The 27,151-nt window shown below is 53.4% G+C and overlaps 2 protein-coding genes across 13 annotated transcripts in view; one reads left to right on the forward strand and one right to left on the reverse strand.

Annotated features, from left to right (window-relative positions):
• Window positions 1–14,857, forward strand: part of PDCD11 (programmed cell death 11) — a 54,420-nt gene extending 39,563 nt beyond the window's left edge. The window contains exons 25-38 of one of the 7 annotated variants that reach the window (XR_002338760.1): window positions 438–615; window positions 3,617–3,673; window positions 4,223–4,345; window positions 5,824–5,946; window positions 6,354–6,660; window positions 6,855–6,971; window positions 7,903–8,052; window positions 8,269–8,516; window positions 9,167–9,335; window positions 9,858–10,011; window positions 10,491–10,656; window positions 11,604–12,110; window positions 12,554–12,708; window positions 13,248–14,857. Coding sequence is in view for 2 of the 7 variants with exons in the window: in XM_021073483.1 (XP_020929142.1) it covers window positions 438–615; window positions 3,617–3,673; window positions 4,223–4,345; window positions 5,824–5,946; window positions 6,354–6,660; window positions 6,855–6,971; window positions 7,903–8,052; window positions 8,269–8,516; window positions 9,167–9,335; window positions 9,858–10,011; window positions 10,491–10,656; window positions 11,604–11,775 (1,964 nt within the window). In the remaining 5 variants the exon portion in view is untranslated. Of the gene's footprint in view, window positions 1–437; window positions 616–3,616; window positions 3,674–4,222; window positions 4,346–5,823; window positions 5,947–6,353; window positions 6,661–6,854; window positions 6,972–7,902; window positions 8,053–8,268; window positions 8,517–9,166; window positions 9,336–9,857; window positions 10,012–10,490; window positions 10,657–11,603 lie in introns of all 7 variants that reach the window. The other 6 variants (XR_002338761.1, XR_002338758.1, XR_002338759.1 and 3 more) reach the window with 6 other exon arrangements.
• Window positions 13,322–26,700, reverse strand: LOC100157433 (calcium homeostasis modulator protein 2). 6 transcript variants are annotated; one of them, XM_021073486.1, is made up of 4 exons: window positions 18,244–18,798; window positions 16,922–16,955; window positions 15,534–16,249; window positions 13,326–14,298 (listed from the first exon to the last, which is right to left on the reverse strand). In XM_021073486.1, exons 3-4 carry the CDS (start codon window positions 16,086–16,088, stop codon window positions 13,882–13,884), a joined length of 972 nt encoding a protein of 323 aa, XP_020929145.1. In that variant the 5' UTR covers window positions 16,089–16,249; window positions 16,922–16,955; window positions 18,244–18,798; the 3' UTR covers window positions 13,326–13,881. The 6 variants fall into 6 exon arrangements, with proteins under 6 accessions (XP_020929148.1, XP_020929145.1, XP_020929147.1 ...); XM_021073488.1 differs by having other exon boundaries at window positions 16,880–16,955; XM_021073487.1 differs by having other exon boundaries at window positions 16,863–16,955.

Here is a 27,151-nt window from a genome sequence, read left to right on the forward strand (position 1 = left end):
GCCTCTCAGCCTAAACATCCCAGAATCTGGATGCCTCCACCTCCCCTGCCCTGTAGATGGCCAGCATCCCAGCTTCTTTCTTTTCTTTCTTTCTTTTCTTTCTTTTTTTTTTTTTTTTTTTTTTTTTGTCTTTTTGCCATTTCTGGGGCCACTCCCGTGGCATATGGAGGTTCCCAGGCTAGGGGTCAAATCGGACCCTGTAGCTGCCAGCCTACACCAGAGCCACAGCAATGTGGGATCCGAGCTTCGTCTGCGACCTACACCACAGCTCACGGCAACACCAGATCCTTAACCCACTGAGCAAGGTCAGGGATCGTACCCGCAACCTCATGGTTCCTAGTTGGATTCGTTAACCACTGAGCCACGACGGGAACTCCCCCAGCTTATTTCTTGGCTCATTTCCTCTTCCCTGAATCTTGTTCATTCTCCTCCTGCAGGTCCTCACAAGATGGAGAAAGGGGAAGTGGCCATGGGCCGCGTGGTGAAGGTGACCCCCAAGGAGGGGCTGATGGTCTCCTTCCCCTTCGGGAAGATCGGAAAAGTCAATATATTTCACGTGAGTGACTCCTTCTCAGAGACGCCCCTGGAGGACTTTACCCCACAGAAGATTGTCAGGTAGGCCAGCTTCTCGTCCTCTTTTTAGCTATCTGTGGGATTGGCGGGAGCTTTTTTGTTTGTTTTTAATTAAAGATGTGATTTTGTACCAGAAAAAAATAGTGCATAAAATGTAAAATGAAAATTGCTATTGCTCCTCCCTTTCTCTACCACTTTTTGCCATTATATACTTTGATCTTTATCTTTCAAGACTTTAACATATATGGGTATAATTTGCCCTTACTTCACAGTAGAATTTCATTTTATATACTTTGCTGTAAACTTGCTTTTTTCTCATAACAGTTTATCATGAACATTTTCTTTTCCTTTGCTGGTGTGTTGAAGTCAATGGAATACTTTTTTAGTATTCCATCATGTGGGTTTTTTGGTTGCTGATTTTTTTTTTTGTTTTCTTCCATTTTTGGCCCCCCCATATGGAGCTCCCAGGGCAGGTGTCAGATCCAAGCTGCAGTTGTGACCTAAACTGCAGCTGCTGCAAAGCTGTATCCTTAAACCCTCTCTGCCCCTGTGCTGAGCCAGGGATCAAACCTGAATACCAGGGCTCCCAAGATGCTGCTGATCCCATTGCATCACCGCAGGAGCTCCCCATTATGTGTTTTTTTTTAAAAATCACAGTTTATTTAAACAATTCTGTTGATGGACAGTAATGTTGAAGTTTCCATCTTTGCACCATATGTTTGGATATAGTGCAAGCATATCTGCAATAAATTCTAAGAAGTAAAATTGATGGGTCAAACAATGTTTTCCATTTTCCCAAAGTGCCTTCCAAAAGAACTGTGCTAATTTTTATGTCCATTAACAATAAATATGACTATTCTTTTTTTTTTTTTTTTTTTTGTCTTTTTTGTCTTTTCTAGGGCTGCACCCAAGGCATATGGAGGTTACCAGGCTAGGGTCTAATTGGAGCTATAGCTGCCGGCCTACACCAGAGCCGCAGCAAACGGTATCTGAGCTGCTTCTGCAACCTACACCACAGCTCATGGCAATGCCGGATCCTTAACCCACTGAGCGAGGCCAGGGATCGAACCCGCAAACTCATGGTTCCTAGTTGGATTTGTTAGCCACTGAGCCACGACAGGAACTTCTTTTTTTTTTTTTTGTCTTTTGTCTTTTTAGGGCCACTCTCACGGCATATGGAGGTTCCCAGGCTAGGGGTCTAATCGGAGCTATAGCTGCTGGCCTATGCCACAGCCACAGCAACACCAAATATAGGCCGAGTCTGTGAGCTACACCATAGCTCATGGCAATGCTGGATCCTTAACCCACTGAGCGAGGCTAGGGATCAAACCCGCAACTTCATGGTTCCTAGTTGAATTCGTTTCTACTACTCCACAATGGGAACTCCTGACTGTTCATTTCTTACACCCTTATCCACATTGGATATTCTTAATTTTAAGTCTTTGTCATTGAATAGGCTAAAATGATCTCTCGTTTTAACTTACATTTCTCTTACGGTCATTTTTCATGTTTATTGGATGTTTATGTTTGTTCTGTACTTTGCTTGGCCAAGTTGCTTTGTCATTTTAATATTGAAGCATTCATACATTTAATTTAAAAAAAATTGAGAGGTACATGTTCTCTGTAGGAAAGTAGTAACCTTTTGCAGTTGGGATACTTTATTTATGAACTGTTTTGAATTCACAAAAATGAACCTACCTCAGAGTTTTAAAACCATCTTATAGCCTGAATAAACTAGCATTGGAGAGGCATATTTCAGCTTGGTATAATGCTGACTTTCCTGACAATCCAAGTTATCCAGCAGTGGAGCAGATGTCCTCAGGAGACAGAGGTTGCAAAGTAGTGATCGATCTTTCCCATCTCAAGTGTCCCTGCCACCAGCACCTGCCTGAATTCTTAACCACTTGTTAGAGCTAAATGGCACAAAAATACTCAGGGCCTAGGAGCAGAAGAAGGAGTCAGAGAGAAATCCTGGATCATCTCTGATTTGTTTCTTCTTCTTCTTTTTTTTTTTTTTGCTTGTTAGGGCCACACCTGTGGCTTATGGAAGTTCCCAGGCTAGGGGTTGAATCAGAGCTGCAGCTTCTGGCCTCTGCCACAGCTACAGCCACACCAGATCTGAGCCACATCTGCGATCTACACCTCAGCTTGTGGCAGTGCAGGATCCTTTAACCTACTGAACGAAGCCAGGGATCAAACCTGCATCCTCATGGGTAATAGTCGTGTTCTTAACCAGCTGGGCCACAACAGGAACTCCTCTGCTTTATTTCTTGAGGCTTACAAAATACGGGTGTGATTTTTTTTTTTTTTTTAGCAAAATATTTTTTAAAAATACATTTTATTATAGTTAATTGTATGAGTAGCATTCAGTTGTAATTCTTTCATCTGTCAAATGTGGATAAGTCAATTGCCTAAGGGTAGATGGTGTCACCAGGTCCTTTCCTGCCCTGGTAGAAAAGGCAGGCGCCTATCATGAGAGAATTTGGTCTATGGTGTTGCCTAGATCCTTTCTACTGATGAGATTCTATACTTTGCAACTGGGCTGCTACTTGCCATTTTAAATGAAGTGAGTTTGGAAAACCCACCCTAAGAGTAAACCCTGCTCTCCCTCCCAGAAGCCTCCCATGCTTAGCCTCACTGATGGGCCTCCTCTGAACTGCTGCTATGAGCCTGTAGGGGTACCAGGCTGTCCCCTGCCATGGTTTCCGGTGATGAGTCTGTCTCTCCACGAGGTCCACCGACACAGGCTGGTCTCACCTCCTCAGTCCTCCCGGCATGGCTCTGTGTGCCTCCAGAGGGCTTGCGCGTCTCTCTTGTTTTCTCCTCCCAGCACCCTTCTTGGATGAGAAGAGCAAGTAGTGTTATTGACGGACTAGTAAACTGAGCCCCAGAGAGGGGACTTGCCCCGAGTCCCTGAGCAGGTGGTCAGCAGAATGAAGAAGAGCGCCCTCACCCACCAGTTGCTCTGCCTCGTGAAGAGGAAGCCAAGGCCCTCTCGTCTCCGGAGGTGTGGCGTCAGCCTTTTCTTTTGCTCTCATTCCAGGTGTTATGTCCTGTCCAATGCAGGCCCTGTGTTGACTTTGTCTCTGCGATCATCCAGGTGGGTGTGTTGTCAGGACAGGAATTGGGGGTGAACCCCCCAGAGGACCAAGGAGAGGCCGCGTGGATCTGACACAGAGCTTTGGGCCCCCCAGCTTGCCTCCCTCCTTGCCCCCATTTTTATCCAGAGAGGCTGAGGACATTCAGATTGTAGAAGAACCTGTCTGCTCAGGTTCTTGTCTCCCAGGGAGAGGTTCACACATCGAGTGGTATCGAAGGGTGCCATACCTGGTGAGGGGAGGGGACTTAGCCTCCAGGGTTCCCTAGAAGGGGCAAGTGTGCCTTGACGTGGATTAGCCCGGGGTCCTGGTCTGCAGTGGATGTTTATAAGCTTTGACCTCCCTGTGGCTTACTCAGCCTCTCCCTATTGCCATTAAAGCCGTCCCCCACCAACAGGACCTCAGGGGCAGGGAGGACTGGGCTCTGGAGTTGAGGTCCTAGTGATGGGTCCAGAGTCATATTCTTGCCAAGTGTGATCATCACAGATGAGCTGGGGGTGGGGTGGGGAAAAGGGTTAGAGGTTCATGTGTGTAACCTTTTATTCCTTTAGGACAAACCCGGACACGAAAAGCAAAATAGTGGATCCCGAGATTAACTCCACCCAGGACATTGAGGAAGGGCAGCTCCTGAGGGGCTACGTGAAGTCCATCCAGCCATCCGGTGTGCTCTTGGGGTGAGTGAGGTGGAGCCTGGGGACTGGGTGGGACCTGAGTGTCGCCCTGGGGTCTGTCCTGGGTTGGCCCACTGCTCTCCTCAGTCTCTCTGGGGGGAATAGTGAAGGAAGAGGAGTTTGAGTTCCCACCAGTGTTTTGGGTTTTTTTTGGAACTCCTCAATATCTTTATTTTTAAAATTTTTTAATGATTTTTATTTTTTTCCATTTATAGCTGATTTACAGTGTTCTGTCAGTTTTCTATTGTACAACAAGGTGACCCAGTCACACATAGGTACATTTTTTTTTCCTCACATTATCCTGCTCTATCATAAGTGACTAGATATAGTTCCCAGTGCTAGACAGCAGGATCTGTATATTGCTTATCCTTCCAAAGGCAATAGTTTGCATTTATTAACCCCAAATTACCAATCCATCCCACTCCCTCCCCCTCCCCCTTGGCAACCATAAGTCTGTTCTCCATGTCCATGATTTTCTTTTCTCCCACCAGTGTTTTATTCTAAGTTTTGTATACTTTCAAAAAGGTGGGTGTTTTTTTTGTTTTTGTTTTTGTTTTTTTTGTCGTTTTGCCTTTTCTAGGGCCGTTTCCCACGGTGTATGGAGGTTTCCAGGCTAGGGGTCTAGTCAGAGCTGTAGCCGCCGGCCTATGCCATAGCCACAGCAATCCTGGATCCGAGCCGCGTCTGTAACATACACCACAGCTCACAGCAACTCCAGATCCTTAACCCACTGAGCAAGGCCAGGGATCGAACCTACAACCTCGTGGTTCCTAGTCAGATTCGTTAACCACTGCGCCATGACGGGAACTCCCAAAAAGGTTTTGAATTATTCTTGTTTTGTGTTTTAGACAGAGTATACTGTGTGTCCATGGTCTATAAATGTTCCGTGGGATCGCATAGTGTTCACAACCACTAGATGTTACAGCCTTCCCTGCTGTAATTTCCTCATTTTCTTCTTCTTCTTTTTTTGGTCTTTTGTCTTTTGTCTTTTTAGGGCCACACCTGCAGCATATGGAGGTTCCCAGGCTAGGGGTCGAATCCGAGCTACAGCTGCCGGCCTACACCACAGCCACGCCAGATCTGAGCTGCGTCTGCGACCTACACCACAGCTCACGGCAACACTGGATCCTTAACCGAAGCCAGGTATCGAACCCACAACCTCATGGTTCCTAGTTGGATTTGTTTCCACTGAGCCAGGACGGGAACTCCCTCATTTTCTTCTTTTCTAGCAGGTTATGATTTCTACATTGTGATGCTCTGATAACGGTGCGAAAAATACCTTTTGGTCATGTCTTCATTATGCTAGATACTTTTTCTAGTTTACAAAGCCCTCTATTTTGTTGAATGCCAGGAACTTAGGTCACCTGTAAATCCTGCTCACGACTTGGGTCTCTGGGAAAGTGGAGGCACCAGGTTTGGTTGGGACTCTGTAGTTTTTATGACCATGGAACCTTCGTGTGTGTCTCTCTCTCTCTCGTCAGCCTTGGCCCCTCGGTTACGGGTTTGGCCCGCTACTCGCATGTCTCCCAGCACAGCCCGACCAGGAATGCTCTTTATGACAAATACCTCCCTGAAGGGAAGCTGCTCACAGCCAAGGTCCTAAGGTAGGTGCCTTCGCTTTCCCTCCCTCTCTCTCTCAGCCCTTTCTCTGGGAGCCCTCAGGAGGAGATTTAGAGGTAAACCTTAAACCTAATGGCTTAGGTAGTGGTGAATTCATTATTCAGATAAATGAAATCCGTTTGTTTGGAGCCTTCCGCCTCAGCTCCTAAAGGCAGATGTGGAGACTTTTCTCTGCACAGGCACCTGTTGTTGACAGAGAATGGGCTATTACAGCTGCCTTGGGTATTTTTCTGTGAAGCTTGATACAGTGTGCAAACCATTTCTAAGCTTACTGGCTGGATTCCGAGGCAGGTGGGGGCACGGCCCCAAAAACTGTGGGCTGTGCGCTGTACCCGTCATGCTTTCTATGTTGTCCTCATTGTCGCCTCTCCCTGCGTCCCTGTCGTTATAGCCTGAACCGCCGGGAGAACCTGGTGGAGCTGTCCTTCCTCCCTGGTGACACTGGAAAGCCGGACGTGTTTTCGGCCTCCCCAAGGCTGCCACATCTGAAGCAGGAGGGGAGGGACACAGAGGCAGAGGAGAGAGAGCACAAAGGAGAAGGCGAGACGGAGGAGAGAAAGAGACAGAAAAGGAAAGAGAAGAGTAGTGGGAAGGAGCAGGAGGAGGCACCGCTGCCCAGCAGGGAGACGAAAGAGCCCCAGAGGCCACGGGCAAAGAAGCCGGGCAAGCGGCCGCACCCGGAGTCTGCGAGTGAACAGGTGCGGCCCTCGGGGAGGGTGGCCTCCCCTCGGGAAAGGGAGAACCTTTCAGAAGCTGCTGGGCAGCTGCCTAGCCTCTAGGCCAAGAGTGGCCTGAGTGATATGGGGCATGGGGTGCTGCGGGCTGGGGCAGAGGGAGGGCAGTGCCCTGCGCATGAAGCAAGGCTCAGCATTTTCCCTGCCCGTCACTCCAGGAAAGCGTGAACAAGAAGCAGAAGAAGGCTGCTCTGTCCGAGGAGGAGGACAGCGGTGTGGAAGTGTATTACCGGGAAGGAGAAGAGGAGGTGGAAGAGACAGGCATGCGGCCCAAGGTGAGGGCAGCGCTGAACGGGGAGAAAAGGCCCCTCCGGGAGGGCACTCCAGTCTCCTGCCTGAGGGCTGGGTTGTCTTCAGTACCATCTTCTTCCTTTTCTGTAAAATAGGAGAAGGTGGGCAGCTTCTCCTTGGTTGGTCATCAGCTCCCGAGGAGAGTGCCCTGCTTCAGCCATTGAGTGAGCTGTAAAAATCTATTCTTTTTTTTTTTTTTTTTTTTTGGTCTTTTTTTGGCCATTTCTTGGGCCGCTCCCGCGACATATGGAGGTTCCCAGGCTAGGGGTCGAATCAGAGCTGTAGCCACCGGCCCACACCAGAGCCACAGCAATGCAGGATCCGAGCCCCGTCTGCAACCTACACCACAGCTCATGGCAACGCCGGATCGTCAACCCACTGAGCAAGGGCAGGGACCAAACCCGCAACCTCATGGTTCCTAGTCGGATTTGTTAACCACTGCACCACGACGGGAACTCCTAAAAATCTATTCTAATTGAAGTTATTGGATGGAGCCGAATTAAGTTAGTGGGATGGGCAGAGAAAAGGAAGCTTGGCCTTTCTGAGCCTGGGTCCTGGTCTGAGAAGTGAGGACAGCACTCCTGGACCTGAGGATGGGTGTGGAAGGCTTCCCAGACTTTAGGTGTCATTTTTCATACCTCTGTCCTAGCTCTACTGTTGTTTTATACACATGGGTATATATGTGTATGCATATCTAGTTCAAAAATTATTACTTAGATTTACTTACTAACAAAGAAAGCTTTTATGTCACTACCATGAGGTTTCCGCAGTGGACTGGGGCCTAGCCTGGCCCTGGGAGCAGAGGAGAGGTCTCTGGGCACCGTGGGAGTCCCTGCTCCTCCAGGAGGGAGGGAGCTGGAGACCAGGGGCAGCCCGTGTCCAGTGCTTTCCTCACGTGCACCTGTGATCCTCCAGGAGAAGCAGACCAGGCTGGCAGAAGCGCCCCGGCTGCAGCTGTCTTCTGGCTTCACTTGGGACGTGGGGCTGGACTCCCTGACTCCGGCCTTGCCACCTCACGGAGAGAGCTCAGACAGCGAGGAGGATGAGAAGCCAGAGCAAGCCACGGTGCTGTATTGTCTTCCAGGGTTTTGTCCTTTTGGCAGGGCCGCTTGGCGCTCTGTCCTTGCCTGGGTGTCTCTTCCGGCGGTGTGGGCCCATCTCAGGCTGGAGGGAGTATTTATGGAGCTTGTGGACTGCCCTGTCGGCCCCCAGCTTCCACTGCAGACCTCCCCAAGGTCCGAGGAACAGATCGCTCACTTGTTGTTCTGCCTTGCATAACAGAAGAAGAAAAGCAAGAAGGAAAGGGAGCTGGAGAAGCAGAAGGCAGAGAAAGAGCTGTCCCGCCTTGAGGAGGCACTGATGGATCCCGGGCGACAGCCGGAATCTGCAGATGACTTTGACCGACTGGTGCTGAGCTCCCCCAACAGCTCCATCCTGTGGCTGCAATACATGGCCTTCCACCTGCAGGCCACGGAGATCGAGAAGGCCCGGGCTGTGGCCGAGAGGGCGCTCAAGACCATCTCCTTTAGGTCCTGGCTTCGCCCCCTGCTGTGTGGCCGGGTCTTCCTGGGTGGGGGTGGGGGGATGTCTCCCCGGGTTGCAGGCCCTGCCGCCTGTGGGCCACTTCCTCCTTGGCAGGCCAACCACAGTTTGGGTGGCTGCCACCTGGCCTCATGGGTTAGCGGACTCTCTCAGATAGTTAGTCTGTGAACTAGGTCGGCTCATTTATATTTTATGGTCTTCTTCACTGAGGTGGCTAAGAGTAACATTTACCCGAGTCCCGCACCCCAGGTGCCCCTTCTGGAGCACACGTAGAGGAGGGCAAGCAGCTCTCCACGTACCTGGGTGGAAACCCTGTTGGTGGCCACTTTCCACGCAGGGCAGAGGGTAGAGCGGGCTTCCTGAAGGCCAGTGGAGAGGAATGGCGCTCCTTTGCGTCATTTTCTTCGTCCCTTCCAGCCCAGACCTCAGGTCACTTTGAGATTTGATAGGCTTCCTTCCCAGGAATGGAGGCGGAAACCAGGGGAGCCCTGCAGCTGTGAGGTTGGGGTTCCCGCTTTGTGTGAGCTGCAGTGGGGACGTGGAGCTGGGGGGGGGGTGGTTTCCAGTCCCTAGGTGGGCGTGGGGGCCTCGTTGGGCTGAGATGCTGGAGCTCACGTGCTGACCGCTCTCCCTCCAGAGAGGAGCAGGAGAAGCTGAACGTGTGGGTGGCCCTGCTGAACCTAGAGAACATGTACGGCTCCCAGGAGTCACTGACCAAGGTCTTCGAGCGGGCCGTGCAGTACAACGAGCCTCTCAAGGTCTTTCTCCATCTGGCCGACATCTACACCAAGTCGGAGAAATTCCAGGTGGGCGTCTGGGCCAGGCGGCCTGCTGCCAGAGGGTCCCCAACCGCTTAGAAACAAGCCCCTGGATGTCCCTGAGGCAGCGGGGACGTTTTGGGGGAGAACCCCTGCCTCCGGACCCAGTCCCACCCCAGGCTTGCTCATCTTTCAAATGGGAGACGTCATTTCCCCACCTGTGCTTTAGGGATGTGGGGCCAAGATGAGGGAAGTGAAGGGACAGTGGACCCCAGTGCGTGTCACAGACAGAAGGTGACATAGCCCCTTCCCATCTCTCCTTGTCACCCTTGTCATGCTCACGTTCTCTGCTGGTCCTAGGACTTGCTCATGGCACAGGATCAGGAGGGACACTCCCCATCATGTGCTCCCCCGACCCCGTGCGCCTGCCTGCTCCCCTCATTCCTGGAATGGGGCCTGGGTAGTGATTGGAGCCTGTGAGGCCAGGGCCAGCTCCTTGTGAGCGTAGCTCCCCATTTGTCGTTGCCCCCTCTATCACTATCTCCTCAGCTTGCCTTGTCTTTCCCACAGGAGGCTGGTGAGCTCTACAACCGGATGCTGAAGCGTTTCAGGCAGGAGAAAGCTGTCTGGATCAAATACGGCGCTTTTCTCCTCCGGAGGGGCCAGGCTGGGGCCAGTCACCGTGTGATGCAGCGGGCCCTTGAGTGCCTGCCTAAGAAAGAGCGTGAGTGCTCATCCCTGCCCGCCTGCCCGCCCAGTTCCCGAGCACAGTGGGCTCTCCCACATCTGGGCAGAGGGGTGGGGTCTTCTCATCCAAGAGGTGGGAAAGGAAAGTCTTGCGGAGGGTATGTTGCTGTCTCTATTGATTATACGCTTATGAGCAGAGCATGTGTCGCATTTCAAAAGCTAAACTCCAAAGACAGAGGAACAGAAAGCCATTGGCACTAATTCTCTTGCCTCTGCCTATCCCATGGCTCAGCCCCAGCTCCCCCTCCCCCTCCTGGGAGTGGGGTGTCTGCTGTGGGAGTCAGAGATCAGTGCCCATCTGTGTATTTGGCCCTGAACCCACTCCATCGTCCCTCTTGTCATCACCGAGGTCTTAGGACCCAAGAGCAGGGAGTCAGGTGTCTGACTCTGTCCCTGTAGCACAGTGTGTTGCGACGAGGGCATGTGTCCGCTTTCTGAGCTGTCCTCTCCCTGCAGATGTGGATGTGATTGCCAAGTTTGCCCAGCTTGAGTTCCAGCTGGGAGATGCAGAGCGGGCCAAAGCCATTTTCGAGAACACACTGAGCACCTACCCAAAGCGCACCGATGTCTGGTCAGTCTACATCGACATGATCATCAAGCACGGCAGCCAGAAGGAAGTCCGGTGAGAGGGGGGGACAGATGGAGCCCTAATTCCCTGGCTTGGCCAAGTAGATGAGTGTTCGCCCCTTAGCAGCCCCGAGCACCCCTCTTCCTCTGTCTGGGGAAACGGCTTGACGTGACACAGCGGGTCCCGTGACATTCGTGTTTCCGCTCCTTTTCCTGCCTCGGGGCCAGCCTCTAGTCTTGTCTGGCACTTCGGGTGGGAGGTAGCCTGGCCCCTGGCTGGGAGACTTGGGTTTTCCTCATAATTAACTCTGAGCCTGGCTGTCATTGCAGAGAAGTTCTCAGGCATGATCTCACCCTTGTCCCTCAGCATCCCCCCAGGGCTGGGCAGATTGAGGTCCACAAAGAACTAGTGCCTCACCCAGGCCTATTAGGGAGTTTGAAGCAGAACTTTCCTTGGAGTGCCCGTTGTGGCTCCATGGTAATGAACCTGACAGTATCTATGAGGATGTGGGTTCGACCCCTGGCCTCTCTCAGTGGGTTAAGGATCTGACATTGCCATGAGCTGTGGTGTAGGTCGCAGATGTGGCTCGGATTTGGTGTTGCTGTGACTGTGGCGTAGACCGGCAGCTGCAGCTCCGATTCAGCTCTGATTCGACCCCTAGCCTGGGAACCTGCATGTGCCGAGGGTGCGGTTCCTCACAGATCCGTGTTCTGTTGAGATCCCGTGGGATCCCCATCCCATTAACTTTGCCTGATTCACTGTGTGATTTCAGGCCAGTAAGTCCTTTAACATCTCTGCCTGCTCCTCTGGAAAGTGAGGGTGGTGTTCTCTCCCCACGGGCCTGATGGGAGTTTATAATGGGAATAAAAATAACGGTAGCGGTGTGGGAGTGCCGAGTGACAGAGGGCCGGCCACCAGAGTCTAGAGCAAGGGGGTGACGGCTAGCCAGGCATCGGGTGGCCCTCGACCAAGAGCCAAACGCTGGCTGCTCTCCCTCCCAGGGACATCTTTGAGCGGGTCATTCATCTGAGCCTGGCCCCCAAGCGAATGAAGTTCTTCTTCAAGCGCTACCTGGACTACGAGAAGCAGCATGGCACCGAGAAGGACGTGCAGGCAGTAAAGGCGAAGGCCCTGGAATACGTGGAGGCCAAGAGCTCCTTGGAGGAGGACTAGCAGCCGGCTGGCTCCGAGGGCCAGTGGTAACCCCAGGCACCTGGGCAGTTGAAAAACTGTGTTGCCTGGGGACTCTATTTAAGTGCTGCTTTTTCTGCAGCATCCTTGGGGTGATCTTGTCAAGATGAAAAAGAACTTGAGATTTCTTACAATTCCTTTTTGCTTGTTTTATTTTAAGAACCAAATTATTTCATCTTTCTCCTTTTCTAGGGCTGCTCAGTAGTTGCAGGCAGCAGACTTCTGGGCTCCTAGCAAAGCTGTGAGTCTCTCCTGGGGAGCAGGAATGGAGGGCTGACCCCCGATGACCCTGTGGTCAGGATCCCACTTTGGCCCTGGTAGGCCCTTGGTCCAGCCAGAGAGGGTCAGCAGGGTCCAGGGAGTAGGCCACTCCCTGAGATAATGGGCTCTCTAGGCATTCACTTAGATTTTTGTGCCTTTTCGTGGAGGCCATGAGGCTGGGCCAGGAGGGCAAAGGCAGAGCCCAGAAGGGAAAATTAGGGAAGCTGGTGCCTGAGAGGAGAGCCACAGGTATTGGCTCAAACCACCTGGTGAGGTCTCTTTCCAGGGCCACTGGGGCCCGTTTATCTAACCTCTCTGAATTGGGTGCCTTGTTTGTGAAATGGGATTTAAAAAATCCTACCTTGATGGGTTTTGTGGGTTCAGTGAGCACACGTATGCTGTGTGCTGTGGGGGCCTGGCAAGTGGGAGATTCCACGGGGACCTAGACAGATGTGCTGTGGGGCTTTGGGAGCGGCACAGCTTCTCTGTCTCCTTGTAGCTCCTCTAATGAGAGGTTGCTGGCAGAGCCTTGATTGGCATGATGATTGTTCCCTGAGGCCTGGAGGAGAAGGGGGCATGATGGGGACATGACGGGCCACTCCACCCGCACCTCCCTGAAGAATTCCCAGAGAGACTGGCTCTCCGCCTCCTTTGGTAAGTAACTATCCCATTTGTTCCCGGGTTCTTAGAGGCCAGCACAAACTCAGCTAGTCATCGAAGCCAGTTCATTTTTGGCTTGATCTTAAGGGAATTAAAAGTTTTCTTAGGCAGAGCTTTAAATGTCCTGAGAGCTGGAAAGCTTTTCCGTGGGAAATGACTGAGTCATTTGCCAGAAAGCAGGATGGGGACAAGGGAGAGGGCATCAGAGGTTGGAGAGGTGGTGGAGGTGCTCCAGCAAGGTCGGGCACGGGAGGGAGGCCAAGCTGGGCTGGCCTGTGCTTGGTCACTAGCCCTGGGTTACAAGAGCTAGACCCTACTAAGTGCCGGTGCGGAATCTGCCGGCTCCTGAAATTTAGGCCGAGCTTCCCTCTGAGAAAGGCCAGGCTCCATCTGTTTCCCAGATCAAATCAGTTAACTGAACCCAGTTAGGCACCCCAGGGCCTTCCTGAGTGTGGGAACACCTGGCCCTGCACCCTGGCCTCCCTCCCTCCTTTTCAGTCTTGCCCCAGGTCTCTCTCCTCTTCCCTCCCCAGGAATGGGATTCGGGCCTGTCCCCTTGTCCTCCAGCCTGCTGTGGCCCATCCAGTCACCCCGACACCAGGCTGAATTCCTTTATACTAAGAAAAGCTTTATCAGAAATGTATATAAAATAAAGCTAAAGGCGTACATCGGAGGGCCACTTCCCAGCGGAGCACCACTGAGCCAGGTGTCCGAATGCAGTTACGTGCAAATGAGCTGCACACTGTTTCATAGAAGGGCGCCTGCTGGTGAGTGTCATCATCACCTGGCTCTGCTGCCAGGGCTCCCCAGCCAAGGGGTCCTGCCCATAAAAGGTCCTCCACATCGTTAAGGACCTCCAGTCATCATCATGATTAAGTACCAGATCTGGGAAAGGGGCTTTTCTCCAAAGCTATTGACTGAGTGACTGGAGGCAACAGGAGAGGAAACTTCTTCAGGTCCGAGAGCCTTCCCGCCAGAGCCAACCACGCTGTCTGCTTGCTCTCACATTTGCACTCCACTTTGACTTTGTGTTCCTTTCTTCTGGCCAGTTTCCCCCAAAAGCTATAGTTAAAAAAAAAAGTCCCCTCTGATCCTGCCGTGAGCAGGCAGTGAGGTTCAGTCTGGGGCCAAGCCGTGTCATCGGCAAAGAGCATGGGACCAGGACCCTTAGGAGGTGAGCAGGGCCATCTCTATATTGTCCGGGGCCGTGCCGTTGCCCGCCAGACCCTGGGCCCACTTGTGCAGGCGGCTGTAGAGTGGGAGGCCCTGGTTCTCACGGTACAAGTAGACGCCAGTGATGGCGTTCCACTGCGGCCGCGGCTGTGTGCCTTCCACTGGGAACTTGGCAACCAGCTCCTCGTCATCCTTGTTGAGCGCCACGAAGCCAAAGAAGCGGCGCACGTTGTTGGCAGCCAACACCCGCGAGTGCACCTCGGCCGTGCGCTGGAAGAGCTGGTCCTCGTTGGTGCGGTACTGTGCCCAGTAGGCCTCCTGGCGGTAGCTGAGTGGGGAGCAGTAATGCTTGAGGCACTTGGTCAGGAACACCAGGATGGCCACCACGCCGATGAGCAGCCACCCGAAGAGCTGGTCAGAGAAGGGGCAGGGTTGAGGGCGGGCAAGGGGCTGCCTGCAGTCCCGCCCCCCCGAGAGGAAGTAGCAGGAGCTGGTCAGAGCCAGTGGGCCGAGCTGAACCTGGCCTCAGAACCCCCTGAGGGCTGGCTCTGTCCTTCCCTGGCCCCAGGTCCCACTTTTCCACCGGCAGCAGGCTCTTCTGACTGGGATTCCTCCTTTTTGTCCTCACTTGCTTGAACTCATACCTTTTCTGGTCTTAGATTCAGCCCCAAGGGTCCCCTCCACATCATCTCAGCCCACCAGCTCAGACTGCCAGGTTCAGCCCTGATGCCACCTCCAGGAAGGCTTCAGAAGCCCCTTGCAGACTTGCTTTCCTTGAGTCCCCTGTGGCCTGGTTCCTCAATTTATATTGTCACTCTGCCTCATTTTAAAATCTTACCCATGTGCTTGTCTTGCTTGGCTGTGAGCCTTTTGAAAGCTAGACAGTCAAGGTCATCTTTGTTTTCCCAGTTAAGCCTGTACAGAGATCTGTGGACATTGGATCATCATCAAATAAATTTTATTTCTATCATCTTCCACCCCCTTTGGTGTCATCTCTGGCCCTCCTTCTCCACTTGTGTTTTTATGGATCCCAGAGGTGATGCTTAGAAAATTGTGTGCTTTTTCCGCTCACACATGCACGCGCTCTCTCTCACCCTGCTTCTCTTGAGTTAATACTTCAGCCGTTTTTCTGTTTCTGCCCTTGCTCTCTCTCCCTGACCAACTCCTTCAGAACTGAGCCAGCGTAGGATCAAGGCGGGAGCTGCTGCTTCCTGACTGGACAGCCCTTCCTGTCTCCAAGGACTCCCCTGATGTCAACGATGCCTGAGGCTGACTCAGTACTGGGCAGGGGCCTTTCCTAGGCCGGGAACATTGCTGGTCCCGTGAGCCAGCCACACGACACTATCAACTCATTGGATGGCCGGGGTTCATCTCAGTCTGGCTGGAGCAAAGGCCTTAATCTGTGACTGGGATCAAGACTCAGTCTAAGCAAGAAGAGCGTTCCTTTAATGTTTAAAACTTTCCTATTTGGGATGGAATTGACTCTTGCCCCACCAAGAGCAAACCCACAGTTACTGATCTGATGCCTGATGCTGACAGTCCAGTGTTTTCCTGGAGAGCTCAGCCCCTGAGGACAATCCGGGCACTTCCCCACCAGCCACCACGTTGGGGAGAAAGAGAAGGGGCTTCCCTTGATACAGCCTTACCTGGGACTCGTACTTGAGCCTGCGGCTGACCTCCTCCCGGAAGCCTGACAGGTTGGCAGGGCCCTCCCCACATGGGAACCTGGCCAGGATTTCTGTGGCGTGGGCCAGTGGGAAGCTCTCTTTTCCAGCTGTGAGCGAGGAGGGATCCACAAACTCGCTGAGAGCACAGACATAGGCCTCACCACGCAGCAGGGAGATGACAGACCAGGTGACAGGGGCCACAGCTGCACGGCCTACAATGGAGCTTAGGAGGAGGAAGTTGGGGGCAGCCGAGCAGTTCTTAGTCCTCCGGTACTGGCACTCGGCCACCAGGTTCCAGGTGTGGTTGTTGAGGATGACGCCGATGAGGAAGAGCGCCAGGGCGGGCACCCCGATGGCTGTCAGCCCGTACAGGTAGTTCCGGGCTGGTGAGCAAGGGCAGTGGAAAGCCACCACAGTGAATAGCTCCTGGCTGCCCACCGTGCCCAGGGCCACCAGCCCATTGAAGATCATCACATCTTTGCTCTTGAAGAAGAGCGATAGGAAGCGGAAGTTTTCTGCAATCAGGGCTGCCATGGTGACAGGTCAGCTGGAGGACCGACAGTAAGAGTGGAGGCAGGAAGGGACCGAGACCGACGGTTCCTGGTGGGACTAGGAAAGCGTGTGGGCTGCTGGGCACCTGAAGGCAGAGCACGGGCTTGGCATTTTATCCTCTGCGGCGGCTGGCCTCGTGCTTCCTGTGGGACAGTACATGACTGATCAGTGTTTGCCTCTGAAAACAGCAACTGGAGGGTATTGTGTAGCCAGGATGGCGAGAAAGGAAGGAGACTTGGGGAGCCCCGGGGCCTGGGTGGAATGAGAGAAGCCACTGTTCACACCTACTACCTGTCAGGTGCTTCACACCCCTCACTGCCCATCCTTGTGCTCCGGCTCTAACCTCCAGTGACAGGAAGTGGAGGCCTCAGGGTGAGCGCTTGCCAGGCTCACATGGGAGTGGCAGAGCTGAGATGCAGTCTCGAGTCTGTCTGCCTCAGACACTTAACGTTCTTTTCACCACCGCAAACTTCCATTAAAACAGGGCCTGGGAATAGCCCTCTGGCATTAGGGGATATGGGATGTCTACTGGCTTCCCGTTTGGGATTCCAGGTCCTGCTAATGTGTGGAGGGACCCAGGACTGTTTGGAGGATGTGTCCTCAAGGCCTCTGGCCCATGAAGACATAAAAGCTGGAATGAGTGTCCTGGTGGACAAGGGACTTGAACTTGACCCTGTGATGTGGGGCGGGATGGAGGGAGGGGCCTCCAGTCAGTGGTGAGCCTGGTGCAACATCCCTGGAGTTCACAGTAGGAACCTTCTCATTTTGGAGACCTCGGGCTCTGGGCCGGTTTAGGAGATCCTGACTCAACATACTTCATGATCATCCTCTGGACTTCAGCATCCTCATCTGTGAAAAGAGGATAAGTCATTCTAGTTCTTGCTCTCTTCGGGATGCTGATGGGGAAAGACGGGATAAGCAGAGCCTGATAACCGTCCTGGATGTGAAACCCTCCATCTCGCCCTGTCTAGTCCTTAAGACCCCTCCCAGAGGTGAGGTGGGTGGGGGATGATCCTGCTTCCTGTGAAGATGGAGAAACTAAGGCCACAGGAGGATAAAGTGTCTTGCTCAAGGCTCTTCAAATATGGAGGTGCCTGGACAGGACTTGCACGCATGACCTAAGGAGGGCTGGGATGTGGACATGGGTGGGTACAGCTAAATGAGCCCTCTGTCTCCTTGGTCTTCTACTGACCTTGCCCTGGGCACACCCACGAGAGCCCTGATGAGCTGCCCCTTCCCCACCGTTGCACCTTCCCTCTCCAGCAGGCTTGCTCCAAACGGATCCTGGGCCTGCAGACTGCCCAGCCTGTCAGCTACAGGAAGGCTTGATGAAGGCTAGGGCTTGGCCGTGCCCACCACCCTCTCTTGAGCCTGCTCTGCCTTGGGCTGGGCAGCCGTGGGGCTGGCAGCCTGCCAGGAAGTGGCCATGGCCTCAGGCTCCAGCCCTGTTCTGCCCCCACTCCCTTCTCAGGCTCCACCCACACAGGCCAGGGTGTGGCCCTATGTTCTTCCCATCCCGACAATGAAAAACAAAAATCCTCCGGCCAGTCGCGCTGGGGGGGGGTGAAGGGGTGGGGTGGGCAGCAAACGAAGATGGGGAGACCTACCCATATTTCCTTCCGTGCCTCCTTTCTAGACCCCTGCCCCTCCTGGGCATGCCAAGGCTGCCAGATGGGCTGCTGCAGAGCTGAGTAGCCACGTGGGTTGCCAGAAGGAGGAGGAGGGATCTGACTTCCCCAACTCACTGCCTGAGGTCCTGGGGGGCTCCAGTCCTAACTCCCAGAGCAGGGGAGTTTGTAATACTGCTGGGGATGGACCAGATAAAGGCACCCCCCTCTCCCTCTTCCTTTTCCCTTCTTGGCTTCAAGGCTCCCAATATGCTCCCCTGGGTTCAGAAACCCCCCCGAAGTGTGGTATAAGACATCTGACCACTGGTGGGTGGTGGGCAGAGGAGGGACCAGCCTCTTTTCTGAGACTGCTGCCCCAGGCTGCCAGGGATGGGTCACACTGAGGCCCTTGGGGGCACCTCCATCAACAACAGAACAGAAAACTGGCTGCTGGGGAGTGGGAGCCTCCCTCTCCAGAACAGTCCCCCTGGGCAGCTGCAGAGTAGCCCTGCCATGCTCCCCTTCCTTACCTGGAACCAGCTGTGGGCACTGGCGGCCTTGGCCTCTGCGTGGGGCTGGCCTCTCCAAGTGGCGCCAGGACATCGACGGAGCCCCTGGGGTGTGGGCCTCCAGGGCAGGCAGCCTGGCAGGGTGGCTGGTGCTCTCGGGGCTCCCTCCTGCTTTGCTTCGTGGGAGAGACCCGCAGGACCCGGGGCTGGTGGTGTCTTCAGAAAAGTTTACCTCCAGAAAAGAGGCAGAATCCACGGGCCGGCCCGCAGCCCGCGCGCCCCGCCAGCCAGTGGAAAATCGCCTACAGACGCCAGGCAGGGGGGACGGCCCCGCGCGCGGGCGGCACAGGGAGGGGAGAGGAAGTGGAGGCGGCTGTTCAGAAGCCTGGCCCTGTCTGCCTTCTGAGGCTCCACACCAGTGGGACCAGTTTGAGGGCCAGGCAGGGGGCCTCCGGGGAGATCTGGCCTGAGCCTGCCCTCCAGGCCGGTTTCGCGAGTGCCCCCTGCTTGACTCCCCACCCGATAGAAGCTGCCAGACGGAGCCCCCAGCAGGGTTAGGAGAAAGGCGCCATCAGAAAGATGCTGACTCCTAGCGGAGGCAGCAAAGCCAGAAGCCCCCCTCCCCACTCTGCCCCTCCTCCCTCAGAGTCGTCCTCCCCCTGCCAGTTCTTCTGTCCACACTTCAGCTAACTCCCCAGGTGCTGCTTCAAATCTCTGGGGCGCTGGTGAGTAAATTCTGAACTCTAGGGATTTTCTGAGGCCCTCTGGGCAGATCTCTGACTGGTGGGCAGAAATTACAAGGAGACAGGTTTCTAAAGGAAGCCCTTTGCAACAACCGGAACTGCCCAGCCTGTCCCAGAAAGTGGTCATGAGCTCCCCGTCTGTGGGAGTGTGCAAGCTGAGGCTAAGTCATGGGTCAAGAGCACTAAAAGGGAGAGACAGTCTAGGTGACCTCTAGGATCAAGGGAGAGCCCCCCAGACCCCTGAATGTATTCTTGGGTGAGTGGGACTTATGGCTCAAGGCTGGCTTACATCTTCTTGGCCCTCAGCTTCCTCCTTGACAAAGCTGCTCCAGTTCCTCACGTCCCCCCCTCCCCCCACCTTATGTCCACTGGGAGGTGGAGGATAAAGCCTCAGGTTTGGAAATCAACACACATGTTATCTGCCAGAGACCGGGAGCCTACCATGTGCTCTGTGCTTTACACGCCTCACCTGTTTAATGCTCACATAACCTCGGGAGGCAGGAGCCTCAGCCGCCTTGTACAGATGGGGAAACTGAGGCACAGAAAATGAAGCAACTGGCCCAAGGGACACAGTGTGTAAGTGGTAGAGTCAGCATTTGCCCCGGTTCTGTCTCACTGAGTCTGAGCCATTCTCCCCGCTCCCATGGCTCTTCCTTCAATCCCACCCCAGGGCAGATCCTCTCAGCACTTTAGAGTTCCCCATCCCCTGGGGTCTTTGGGAAAAATGGGAAGACATCAGTTTCTTTTTCTAAATGGACGGTCTTGAGTCCCCCTGAGACCTGGATGTGAGGGAGGTATCAGGACGGTCCCCTCAGTGGGATGTGCTGTGGTCTGAATGTGTCCCCAAATTCATATGTCAAATCTTAACCCCCAAAGGCGATGGTATTAGGGAGTGGGGCCTTTGGGAGTTGTTTAGGCGTGGGGTCCTTGCCTTAGCAAAGAGGCTCCTGAGAGCTCCCTAGCCCCTTTTGCCATGTGTAGACATAGCGAGAAGGCGCCAGCTACAAACCAGGAAGAGGGCCAACCAGGTGGGACCATGGTTTTGGAATTCCAATCTCCAGAATTGTGAGAGAGGTCTCTGTTGTTTAAAACCACCCAGTCTGCAGTATTTGTTATAGCCATTCCAATGGACTAAGACAGAGGTCTTTTGTGCCCAGTGCTCAATGGGCAGATCACCTTGGTAATGTGGAGTGACCTCTGTGGTGAACACACATCCTGGCTTCTGAGCGGGTCCAGCTTCTGGCATCTTGTCTAATCACTGTGACCACAGGTGTGTCCTGCCAGGTGAGACCCATGTCCTTATGGCCCACCTTGGCCTGCTCAGCCTCAAGAGATTGACCCAAATCAGAAGATTCCTGCCTCATTAGCTGGCCGGACACCCTCCTATTCCCTGAGCTTTGAGCATAAGGGAACAGAGATCCTGAAACATCAGAGATAAGTGGATGCTGAGGCAAGGCTGCTGGTAGGACCTAAGAGGAGATGGTGAACCAGGGGTGAAGTGGCCTGGGAGGGGCTGGGCAGGTGGGAGCTTGTCCCCCTAAGCTAGTTCTGAATCTTTCTGACTAATACTGCTCATGGCCTCAGGACCCTCCAAGATTGGGCCACAGCTAGAGGACCGAGGTCCCCTCCAGCTCCAAATTGCCTGCCTCAGGTGGGCAGGTGAGTACCTGGGCACGTGGGCTTGCTCAGGGACCTACTGCCATCTGGTCTGGGGGTCCAAGGGGCTGTGGGCTCAGATGCCCATTCTGGCTCTTCCCCTAGCTGTGGCTCACACTTTGCTGAAGTAGGTGGCCACTTCCTTGCGTGAAGGCCGGGGCCCGACCCCAGCCCAGCCATTGCCCACCAGAGGCTCCTTCTGGCCCAGCCGCAAGGGCGGCTTGCACTTGTGCCAGCTGGTGAGCAGCCTGTTCATGGTGCCTTGATCAGTGATGCCACGTAGTTTCTCCCTCTCCTCCTCGGCCCTGTCCGTGGCAGGGGCTGCAGGCGAGCCAGCGGGGGCTGCAGCCAGCACCCCGTGGCCGTGACCCAGCTCCAGGTCATGGTTCATGGCCTCAAAGAACTGTTGGATACAGACCTTGGCGAAGGCCTTGGCGTGCTCCGTGCAGGTCTCATCGAAGAGTTTGCGTTCGATGTCGATGTAGTGGGACCAGTACTTGCTTTTGAGGAAGGCGGCCTGTGTGAAGCAGGGCCGCACAGAACGCACGACGAATGCCAGCAGTGTGGTCAGCAGCACGAAGGACCAGCCCAGTGCCTGCAGGGGAGAGAAGAGAGAGTCAGGTGGGCACTGTCCTCTGACCTCAGGAGGCTGTTCAACCCCCAAAGCATGGTCTATGTCAGGGCCCTTAAGGAAAAGAACACTGACTCCAAAGGCAAATGACTGCACCTCTTGGCCTCCACTTCCTCTTCTGTAAAATGGGCATACATATACCCATCTCACGGAAATGAGGTCACATGAGTAAAACACCCTGTGTATAGGCCTGGTACTCCATGCACAGGAATTAGCTGGGAAGATCTTGTAATTAGGCTGCCTGGGTTTGCTTGTCTCCACTACAGGCATACTTGGAGCTACTGCAGACCATCACAATAAAGCAAATATCTCAATAAAGTGAGTCACATTGTTGCCCAATGCATATAAAAGTTATGTTTATGCTACACTGTGGTCTATTAGCGTTATATAAAAAATGTACACACTTTAATTTAAAAATGCTTTATTGCTACAACATGCTAGCCATCATTTGAGCCTTCAGTGAGCTGTAGTAGTGACGTCAAAGATCACTGGTCATAGATCGCTGTAGCAAATATAATAATGAAATGTTTGAAATTCTGTGATAATGACCAAAATGTGACACAGAGACATGATGTGAGCAAAAATTTTTGGAAAAATGGTGCCAATAGTCTTGATGCAAGGTTGCCAAATACCTTGAGTTTGTTAAAAAAAAAAAAAAAAAAGGCAATATCTGCTAAGCCTAATAAAGCGAACACAATAAAACTAGGTAAGTCTTTCCTTGGAAGGCAGCTACGCTCCCCACTATACCCCCAAGGCTGCACAAAATGAGGTATGTCTCTCCTTAATGGTTGAGTAGGAGAAAAGTATCTGCCTTCTCTGTGCCTCAGTTTCCCCACCTACAAAGTGGGGCTGTTGATAGTTACCTGTCCCATAGGGCTGTTATGAGGACTAAATGTGATAATCATCTCAGTCCAGTGCCTGGTACCTAGTCAGTGCTCAGTACTCAGTAGCCACTATTCCTAGGCCGTCTGGCCCTTGCTTCTTCCTACAGGAAGCCTTCCTTGGCTCCCAGGGCCATAGTGAAGTTTCCTCCTCTGAGTTCTGTACCTCTCCTTTGGCTCATGATATTGTCTGCCTTTCAGTTGGAGGCACTCGGTGCATCCTCTGCATGGGCTCTAAGCTTGGCCCTCAGGGGTCACAGAGACCAGTGGACTGTTGCTCAGACTCTGCGCTGAAGAGCTCTGGATGCTTGGGTACTCTGTTCTGCCAATGACTCCCTGTGGGGCAGGGGGCTCCCACAACCTGCACTTGGCTGGCTCAGGATGGGGGAGGCAGGGCAAGCCCACATGTTTTAGTGGGGCTCAGTGGTTTATAGCAGAGCAGACCTCAGGGTGGGGATCTGCAGAGCATGTGCTTGATAAAGAAATGTGATGTGGTATATATACACAATGGAATACTACTCAGCCATAAAAAAGAATGACATAATGCCATTTGCAGCAACATGGATGGAGCTAGAGAATCTCATACTGAGTGAAATGAGCCAGAAAGATAAAGACAAATACCATATGGTATTTGTCTAATATCCAGCACAAATGAACATCTCCTTAAAAAAGAAAATCATGGACTTGGAGAAGAGACTTGTGGCTGCCTGATGGGAGGGGGAGGGAGTGGGAGGGATCGGGAGCTTGGTCTTATCAGACACAACTTAGAATAGATTTACAAGGAGATCCTGCTGAATAGCATTGAGAACTTTGTCTAGATAATCATGTTGCAACAGAAGAAAGGATGGGGGAAAAACTGTAATTGTAATGTATACATGTAAGGATAACCTGACCCCCTTGCTGTACAGTGGGAAAAAAAAAAAAAAAAAAAAGAAATGTGGAGCCTGTGGGGCTGGATCTCCTGATGGAAAATCTGGACTCTGTTTTTTTTTTTTGTTTTTTTTTTATGACCACACCCGCAGCATATGGAGGTCCCAGGCTAGGAGTCGAACTGGAGCTACAGATGCCGGCCTACACCACAGCCACAGCAGCACAGGATCCAAGCTGTATCTTCGACCTACACCACAGCTCATGGCAATGCCAGATCCTTAATCCACTGAGCAAGGACAGGGATCGAACCCGCATTCTCATGGTTCCTAGTTGGGTTTGTTAACCACTGAGCTGTGAAGGGAACTCCACATCTGATTTTTATGTGAAAACTCCTAGTTTTTAAGATGATGCCAGCTAATTCTCAATTCGAGTTTCAAAGTCAGCCCCTGAAGGCCAAGTGAAACGTGTCTGTAGACAGGTAGCCAGGGGCCCTTTTATTTTATGAGGTGATGGTTTAAAGGTCAGGTGGAGGGACAGCTGCCCGGGCCCTGTGGCTGGGTACAGAGGACAAGTGCCCATGGGAGAGGAGGTGCAGCTTGGGAGGGAAGCAGAGTTCAGATTGTACTCTCAGAACATGAGATTCACATACTGCAAGCCCCACACAGGAGAGGTCGGGCTGGAAGGGGAGCCGGGTGTCAGCCGCCATCTCCCCCCCACCCCCGACAGCCTGGGTCCCTCTCATGCAGGAGGAGGAGGAGGAGGCCTGAGGGGTTCAGAAGGGTGAGGGTCCATCGAGGCAGAGGATGTGGGGTGGGAGGGTCCCGAGCTCTGAATTTCCAACCCTGCCTTTGGGGTGCCCCTCTCTCTCCCAAGCCTCCCTTCCAGGGGCATGGGACCCTCAGCTCTCACTCCCTGAACAGGGAGGTGCCAGCTGGGGGCATTTGCCAGGGAAATGTACTCAAATGGCTCCGCCACTCACCAGCCTCACCACTGCCCGGGCCTGGAAGAGGAAAAGGATGCAAATTCCCTCAGGCTTCCAAGCTGGAGCTCAGGATGGAGGATGTGGGGCTGGCTGAGAGGTTGGGTCCACTCTGGGGCCCTCAGAACAGGGCCTCTCTCCCCAGGTGGCACCGGCCTGAGGGAAGACACATATCTCTGGCCCCAGTTGGGAGAATATACCCCTACCTCTCAGAGCTCTGTCTGCGTGGGGACACCCAGCCTTGGCTGAGGGGCCTCATCTTCTGTGAAGCGTGACTGTGCCCAGAGGAAGCCTTATTTCAAGAGATAAGGAGGTGGGCCCTTTTCCGAGGGGCCCGGTCCATGAGAGGAGACCCAGCCTAGGGCCACCTGGCCCCTCACCTGCGAGATGCAGCGCAGGTAGCGCACGGCCACCTCGCGGGCCAGCAGCCAGTCGCCGTCATAGATCTCAGGGCAGGGCACCCGGGCCAGCAGGCGGGAGAGCTCGGGCGGGGACAGGCCAGGCACCAGGCTGCCATTGCCCAGCACGGTCACGGGCACAGCAGTGCAGAAGGCACAGAGGAAGCACTTGCCATCGAGTAGCGTGACGGCCACCCAGACGACAGGAGCGATGAGGGCGCGCTGGGCCATGGAGCAGAACATGTAGCGCAGCACGGCAGGGTCCTTGGCCCGGCGGCCTGGTGGTCGCTTCCACTCTTCGGCCAGCATGGACACGTTGTTGTTCATGACCAGGCCCAACAGAAAGAGCACCAGGGGTGGCGCCAGCAGAATGCCAGCGCTGTAGGCCGCGTTGTAGCCCGGCAGGCAGGGACAGTTGAAGTCGAAGGCCGAGTACATCTGGGCGCTGGCTAAGGCCATGATGCCACAGATGCCATTCATGAAGGACTCCTGGTTGGACTGCAGGAACTGGAAGATCATCCGGAACTTGTCCATCGTACTCCCCCACGGGGCCTGCTGGCCTCCTTCCACCTCACCGCTGCCTCACCGATGCTGCTGAAGCCCGTTCTGCCCACCTGGTGCCCACCTCATGGCTGAGACGGGCAGAGCTCAGGGCAGAGGCAGAGACACTGTCTCTTCGAGGAAGCTTCTAGCCAGGTGCTGGCGGAGAGGGCGCAGGCTGGCCAATCCCGTGGGTGCAGCCAGAGAGTCCTGCCCCTCCCCGTCCCACCCCTGCTGGGCTTCTCTCTGTCCACAGAGAAACCACGAGGGCCACCCTTGATGGGGACCAGTTCTCTGCAGGTGCGGGAAGAGGGCGGGGAAGACCTTCTCCAGCAAGGTTGACGTTGGAGAGAATCCAGGACCACTGCGGAGGGCTGAGCTTCCCAGACCTCAGCCCCCGGGCTCCTAAGAAGCATGTCACCCTCCTTCTGCCCTTTCCATTGGGTTTTCCCAATGTATCAGGGTCCAGGAGGGCTCCCCATCAGTTCAGACAATGCTGGTATGATGATGTAGTGATGGCAGTGCTGGGGGAGCTGTAATAGTGGTGATAATGGTGGTGGCGGGGGTGGTGCTGCTGTTGGTGGTGGTGGTGGTTGTGGTGATGGTGGTGAGGGCAGTTACGATGGTGATAATGGTGATGGCAATGCTATTGTCACTGGTGGTGGTGGTGGTAGCGGTAATAATAGTTGGGGGTGGTGACGGTGGTCCCTGTGGGGATGGCAGTAGCGGTGGCTTAGAGAGTGCTCAATGCATAAAGCAAAAAGCCTTGAATTTGAAGTCAGAGGATTTGGATCTGAGAGGTGGCTGGGTCCCCTCCCTGCCAGGCAGGGAGCTGTGCCCTGTAAATACAGTGCAGGTGCTTTTATGTCCTATCTACTTGAGTCTCTGTGGGTGTGTCTGTGTGTTTGTAGATTACGGATGAAAAACCCTTTCCTAGGTCCACCTCCTACCCCTACTCAGCCAGACCAAAAAATGATGGGGTGGGTGATGGGATTTCATGCCTCGGCTGCCTTTGGTGCCAGCAGCTCTCCTAGAAGAGTGGATCAGATCCAGCTCTAACCAGATGGCTCCTATCTGGGGTGAGAGGGTGGGGCTGGGGTTAAAGGGCCCGGACAGGGCAGCCCCCTGGCGCCCTCAGATCTGTGTCTCCCTGTGTATGTCTGTGAGTGAACTTGCTGTGGCTTTGGGCCTCCCTGTCTGTGGAGCTGAGTGTGTGTGTAACTGTAACCAAGCAGCACCCTATAGGGCTTCCTGGGACAGACCCACCCCCTCCACCTGGTCCTCCACCTGCCTCTGGTTTGTAGAAAAGCTTTGATCTTCCAGCCTCCCCAGAGTCTCAAAAGGCTGGATCAAGAGTTAATTGTTCAAAATTGTGACAATGTCGAAACAAGGAATAGCTCGTGGGCAGAGAAACTGGTAACAATTTAGATGACAGGCCAGCCACAGAGCAGAGTCACTGAACAACCAGTTCCCTTTCTGAAAAGATATAAAGGTTGGACATACATTCCTAAATTCTTTTTACAGCAAGCACACCCCCATCAGATGACAACTGCTGACCACAAGCAGAGAGACCCCAGACCAGCTGAAACCAGAAGATAGGTGATGCTCGAAACATCACCTTTTTAAAAAAATTGTTGCGATTGATTGACAATGTTATGTTAATTCCTGGTATACAGCCAAGTGGTTCAGTTAAAGGATATCAAATATAATTCGCTGTGCTATACAGGGGGACCTTGTTGTTTATTTTATATGCAGGCTTTTGTATCTGCTAATCCTAAACTCCTAAATCCCCCCCCACTGCTTCCCCCTTTTGTGACTGTAATTTTTTTTTTTTGGTCTTTTTTAGGGGCTCACTCACAGCATATGGAAGTTCCCAGGCTACGGGTTGAATTGGAGCTGCAGCTGCTGGCCTACACCACAGCCACAGCAGTGCAGGATCCGAGCCCTGTCTTTGACCTACACCACAGCTCATGGCAATGTTCCGACATTGCCCACTGAGCAAAGCCAGGGGTCGAACCCTTGTCCTCACGGGTACTAGTCAGGTTCTTTACCACTGAGCCACGATAGGAACGCCCTAGGACTGTAAATTTATCTTCTGTGTCTGTGAGCCTGTTTCTCTTTTGTAAATAAGTTCATTTGTATTGTATTTTAGGTCCCATAAATAAGTGATATCATGTGGTATTTGTCTTTCTCTTCCTGATTTACTTAGTATGATAATCCGTGTTGCTACA

The sequence above is a fragment of the Sus scrofa genome, chromosome 14 (genome assembly GCF_000003025.6).
Source record: "Sus scrofa isolate TJ Tabasco breed Duroc chromosome 14, Sscrofa11.1, whole genome shotgun sequence".
In the NCBI taxonomy this organism is placed as follows: domain Eukaryota; kingdom Metazoa; phylum Chordata; class Mammalia; order Artiodactyla; family Suidae; genus Sus; species Sus scrofa.

Excerpts from the sequence above, each read along its gene's own strand:
- LOC100157433 (XM_021073490.1), bottom strand. The coding sequence starts at position 24,914 with ATGGACAAGTTCCGGATGATCTTCCAGTTCCTGCAGTCCAACCAGGAG. Across the intron at positions 21,217-24,362 it reads ACCTGCGCTGCATCTCGCAG|GCACTGGGCTGGTCCTTCGT; the intron begins GTGAGGGGCCAG and ends TCTCCCCTGCAG.